At 45.3% G+C, this 6,103-nt stretch overlaps 1 protein-coding gene across 1 annotated transcript; it reads left to right on the top strand.

Annotated features, from left to right (window-relative positions):
* Positions 1-1,610: 1,610 nt before the first annotated feature.
* LOC135383842 (acetylcholinesterase-like) lies at positions 1,611-6,103 on the top strand. The gene is made up of 3 exons (XM_064613146.1): positions 1,611-1,728; positions 1,873-3,327; positions 5,927-6,103. The coding sequence occupies exons 1-3, from the start codon at positions 1,649-1,651 to the stop codon at positions 6,093-6,095; spliced, it is 1,704 nt and encodes a 567-aa protein (XP_064469216.1). The 5' UTR covers positions 1,611-1,648; the 3' UTR covers positions 6,096-6,103.

Here is a 6,103-nt window from a genome sequence, read left to right as displayed (position 1 = left end):
GAACGTGTCGATGCCGCGTTATCGGCTTGTGTCAGTTATCGTTCTCTCTTTCTTTTTTTTTCATCATCACCTCCTTGTTCATTGCAAAGTACTGCCCGTTCAGCATTATAACCAAAGTGGTACTGTCTTGAATTGATTGACGTCTGATGCCCAAAACATATTTGGAATACTATTATGTTCATTTGAAGTCAGGTCAGGTTCATTCCTCAACGAACATGCATGTCGAGTGTCATCTCTTCCTTGGCCACATCAGGCTATCAGCGTAGCCGCTCCGTCATTTTTTTCCCAAGATGCGAACCGAAACGGACATGCATACGGGTTTTCAGCAACGAAAACTTTTTCTCGGCCTAATCACACCAGATGCGAGATTTCTTAGATATATAAGAACACGGTGTCAAGCCTACATTTAATTGTAATGGGATAACACGTAATTATACGACCATTCAACGTGCAGCTACTTGCTCCCTAAAGTGAAAAAATCGCCTCGCGGAATGAAATATGTCGTTACCTTGACACCAACACAAAAGGAACAGGCGACAATGCGGAGCGGGCTCTCATTGGTCCACAAGCGATTTGTCTAATGAGTGCGGGACATCGTTTGAGGAAATCAATCCGAGTCCTCTCCGCATTGTCTCGTTTCCCTTGGAGACGCACTGTCACGCTGTCACTAGGAGATACGCCATAGCGGGGCGGAGTCCGCGCGCGCTGGGCAATATTCGGGACAATAACTTTTTTTTTTTTGCCCCGCCAAATTTTCAACACAAAAAAAAAATAATCGCGCATCAGAACACTTTCAATTTGTCATTATCTTATACCTCACTTGGCGGCCATTAGGAATGCCTGTGCAGTGAGATGGCTAATTCGCATAGATATTTCAACTAACTTTTTAATTAGATGCTTTCAGGGAAATGTCAGATAGCAGAATTGGAGGCAGTCATTATTTAAAGCGACTGTGTTTCTTTAAAATTCTTATACGCGTACGCACATTGCGATATCCTTTCCCGAATTTTGCTGTGAGAATGAGCCGAAACCAGGACTATACGCACTTCTCTAGCTCTAAAACACGTGGCCCTCTTACGTGGGATGCCTGCCGCTCTTTCTGCTTTCAAGTAGTGCGTTTAGTTCTGGCTTCCTCTCATTTGAATAGGAAAATTCGGAAATTTATATCTTAAGGTACGTTAGCTTCTCAGGGAGGTTAATAAAAACGACAGATTTGAATAATGACTGGCTCCGATTCAGCTGTCTCGCATTTCCCAAAAAACATCTACTTAATAAGTTAATTAGTGAACGTTAGCTAATTAATCGTCGAGTAGTTGTGCTACTGGATGTCCGCATGACCGTGTAACGATATTTATGCAGCTCTAATAGTTTTTATTTAAAAAAACGTGTCCAATGAAACAATCATACCCTGTATATTTACCTATTCACGTATGTATTTATATACCCCGATGTTTTCCTAAAAGTTTGCTTATAATACAATAACGAATAGAGAGACTCTACTGTGTTATAGCTCTGACATTTCCTCTTTTTTTTTTTTCCATGGAGGTCGCGGATCCGAACGTTAATTCAGCATTTTGTTCCAACAAGCGGTGAGAGGAGGACGACGTTAACGTTCTAGATTGTGAACCATCTTTGAACCAAGCTCGTTATGAAAGCCTATTTCATAACACCTACCCGTGGACGCGCAGAGAGAGTACACGGCGTGAAGAGTGCCGAAGGAGGCTACAAGTAAGACATTGTCGATATCGTTGGTCTCCAATGGTCGTCATCGACGTCAAGAGAAATAACGAACCGACAAAGTGACGAACGACGGGATCCCTCGTTGTTCCTTCGTTACGACGCACATATCACTTATTATCCTTTCATTTGCAGGTGGTGGTACACTCCTATGGCAACGGCAGGACTGTTGGCGGCCCTGCTCCTGATCTTCACAATTTTCGTGGAACGAACCAAGGCACCAGAAGCGTTGCTTGATATCGGAACCTTAGAAGGTCGCACACTAAAGGATTTACAGGTTGAAGTGTTCTACGGTGTGCCATACGCGCGGCCGGCCGTGGGACAACAGCGTTTCCGTAAAGTCGATGCCATGGAATCGTCATCAAGACACATAGACGCTCGAAACAGACGGTACCCGTGCGTGCAGCCAAACTTCTATGCGGGCCAAAAACTCATTATCGATTCGTCAAACACTTCTGAAGACTGTCTGCATCTCAATATCTACGTGCGAGAAAAAAACCAATCGGACACAACCGGAGGCACTGGTCCTAGTACGGTGTATGTTTGCTTCTTCGGCTGGAACTTTCTGTTCGGAGGAAACAGTTACTACTTCGTCGATCCACGGTATTTCGTACGTGCAACTGGAGCCATTGTGGTAATACCAAATTATCGTTTGGGCGGTTTCGGGTATATTCAAAACACGTTTGAGCACGCTCCGGGTAACATGGGTCTGCTGGATCAGGTGCTGGTTCTTCGCTGGGTACGAGATAATATCATTAGTTTCGGCGGTAACCCGCATAATATCGTACTCCTAGGCCAAGGTACCGGAGCTGTTACTGCCGGCTACCACCTGATGTCCCCGATGACTCGCGGCATAACACGTCGAGTTATTCTACACAGTGGATGTCCACTGATGCCCTTTCCACAGGATCCACCAGAATCAGTGAAGGCCATCGCAGAAAAGCTTGCTTGTGGTACAAAGGAAAGTGGACTTGACGACACTATCGCCTTCCACTGTATCCATGGTTTGCCAATGGAATTTCTGAAGCCTTATTTCGCACGACCGTACTACCCAGTATTCGGCGACGCATTCATGCCCATTAAGCCAGGTTACAACATTAGGGAAGCCCACGGACAACCTACCCAAATTTTAATGGGTAATGTTTTAGAAGAAGGTGTCTTGCTCATGTCTCACGAGCTTCGAGAACTACCGCATAATGCACTGATGACGAGCAACCTGACGTACATCATCTCGACGGTAGAGAAATACCTGAAACACTATTATATACCTAATGTAACTGACATCGTTAAGTACTATTACCACAAGGCCAATCAGAGTGACGCGCCACTGACATTGTTGAATGTTGCATCAAAATTGGTGGGAGACCTTCTGTTCGTTTGTCCCATGCATCTGTACGCCAATCTCACGGCAGATGCCGGGAATCAAGTATTTTACTACATGTTTGCTGCCAAGCCACCGAACAGTCTCCACCCGGAGATCGAAACCACAACCCAGATGGACGACATCATGACACTCTTTGGTGTTGGAGGCTACGACAGCAACCTCACTACGAGCATGCGCCGATTCTGGACCAAGTTCGCTAAAGACGGGTAAGTGTTGTATGTCTCGATCTACCGATGAAACTGATCTTACAGGGACAAAAACTGCCCGAAAAACGGAACATTGGACATAGGAGGAGATAGGCACACGCGTGTGCGCCTGTTGGTTTGTCCCGTTTATCACGCTATTTTCTTCCCTTTAAGATATATACCAACTGGCCCAGATCAGTACCTTAACTCAATAAAGCTTATGTCAAAAGAAAAAAAAACGAGTCGATTAACTCCCGTTCCACCCTTACGCCCTGCACTTTGATGGACTTAGTCGGTAAAAAGTACAACCACTGATAAAAGCGTTAAAACCCAGTGCAGGGGAACATAAAAAGAGGCGACACAACACAGCCCTAAACTGCAAAACAATGAAATGTATAACCAGAACAAGGCCACACCCTTACGTACAATTAGGGTTGCCACCAGGCCGGTATTATACCGGCAGGGCCGGTTATTTGCTCGCTCTGCCGGTAGGAAGGTGATACAGGCAGCCATTAGCCGATATTTGTGGCTCAACACCTTTCATAGGGGCTTTTACGAGGTTTTCCTTTCAACATTCCACTACAACTTGAATAAACCTCGTGCACAGACCCAACTCCATAGTCACCAGTCGTTCTCTTAGTTATTCATTATTATTATCATTGTTGTCTTGAGCGAGTACGCTCGTTCTTTCTTTCTTTCTCTCTCTCTCTGTATACTCTCCACCCCTCACCCACATTCCCTTTCCAGCGAACATTTCCTCCTTTCCGTCTATTCCACCTCCTCTCCCTCAGCCGGTATTTTGCACTCCCAAAGGTGGCAGCCCTACGTACAATTCACTACCTTATTATAAACTTCATTGTTTTGCAGTTAAGTGCTGTGCTGTGTCCTCCTTTTACGAAACAGCTTGGTTCCTTCTTTTCAACCACTGATTTCGGTTTTCCTGTTGAGGAACGGTTGAAAACATGACGAAAAGGGGTTTGCAAAGAGGAAGCTAAAGGAAGCAAAAAAAGCTGCACAGAAACCCAATCAAAATTGGATGATGGCGCCATTTTATCTCTTTTTCCTGTTGTTTCTGCTTCCTTCCACAACCGAGCGACACAAGCATCACTATATATATGCACGGAGAGTACCCTACCATCAGCAACGCCTCAGTTCGCAGTGAACACAGTCAACCTTGAAGTGCAATACTATTCATTACATTGTGCTACCAGAAAACCTCTCTGTATTGCACCGGCATAAACCAGTACCGGCGTCTACTTTTCTACTTTTCGCCTTCGGGAGGACAAGCGGGAAATTTGTGCCCCCCCCCCCTCGTAGTCTTGCTTCCCGAAAGGTGTCCTGTTTGCGCCCCTTTAGGCGGGCTGGGGGGGGGGGGGGGCAGTTGTCCCTCCACTACCCGTAGACGCCGGTCCTGACATAAACGATGTGTGCGCTACTCCTTTCTCGCAGAAGAGGGTATAACAACGAGAATTGGCAGAGGCAGACCACAATTAGGGAGAACAGAGTTGTTTGAAGAGGGTATATGTGGTTTCTGTCTCTCTTTTGCGACAGAGGTGCGACAGTTTGCTCGAAGTTATATTCGTTAGGTGTACAAGACCTGAAGCACAAGGTTTTTGTGAAAAAAAAAAGAAAAAAAAAGCAATAGCTGCTTAGAGAACGGATCACCGGATGTTGAAACTGATGCTGATCAAAGGGAGGAAGTTGAGAGTGTGCAGATACGTTTGTCTTCTTGTTTTAACCGCCCTTCGTCCCGTCTGAGTGCTGCAGTGTAGCGACAGAATCTGATGCTGACAGTTTGCCTATGAGCTAAGCCAGTGAAGCCCCGCAGGTGGCGGGGTTGGAAGAGGTCACGTGCTTCCAAGAACCAATGGGAGCAATCGAGGCTCTCGTCTCTCTGATGTACAGAAGAATATACTTTATTCCTCTCTCCCTTGCGTACGGTACATGCACATACAAGGCGCACATATTGTAATTCACCGTCGATGTGAAAGGGTTTCAATCGTGTCACGAAATTCTCCGAGGGTCTCACTGAACCTGGAAGCTGCTCTCCTGTGAATTCGTCCTTGATCTTCGATGTCTCGTTATGCAAGGCTAACATGGCTCTTGGGTTGATCGGTTAATATGTGGGGAGGCATGCGTACGTAGAGATGTAAAATTTCTGGAATTTTGAATGTTTGGGCGAAAACGTGGCGTTTCGTTTCTTTTTTTTTTCGATAGAGACTGGAAATTTTGAATGCAGATTTTGAAAAAAAAAAAAAAAAAAGCAGCACGATACCATCAAGCACACTCCTCTTGTGAAAAGGGCAACATTCTGCAGAGGTGACATATGCAAGAACGGACACGGAGCGAAGTGGACGACATAGTCTCAAAACCAGCAATGAAGCATGTGTTCATTGCAAGTTTCCGAGTGTGTTCTGCTCGCTTCGTGTCCCTTCCATTAATTAATCCGTGTCGTCTTATACTTGAGGAAATATTGCTCTTCTTGTGTGCACACCAGCATTCCATATACTTCCTTGTAACTTTGTTCACGCCTCTCCTATGTCCACATGAGTACCTAACGAGCTTGATTTCTGTACGTGTGTGTTACCGTAGTTACATTCTATCTCTTGTTTGTGCCCAGGGACCTCAGCGGACAAGATTGGGACCAGTACCTTTCGCAAAGCAGATACTACAAATCTTTTCCAAAAACAACCATTGACAAAGAATCCATAAAGGACGACAGTTGTTATATTTGGATGCCCTACTTGAAAAATCTATATGAAATGAAGCTGTCAACTGAAGGACCTTGAAATACTGA

Source organism: Ornithodoros turicata, chromosome 2 (genome assembly GCF_037126465.1).
Source record: "Ornithodoros turicata isolate Travis chromosome 2, ASM3712646v1, whole genome shotgun sequence".
NCBI lineage: Eukaryota > Metazoa > Arthropoda > Arachnida > Ixodida > Argasidae > Ornithodoros > Ornithodoros turicata.
Note: the sequence above shows the minus strand (reverse complement) of the source record. Positions and strands in the feature narration are given on the sequence as shown.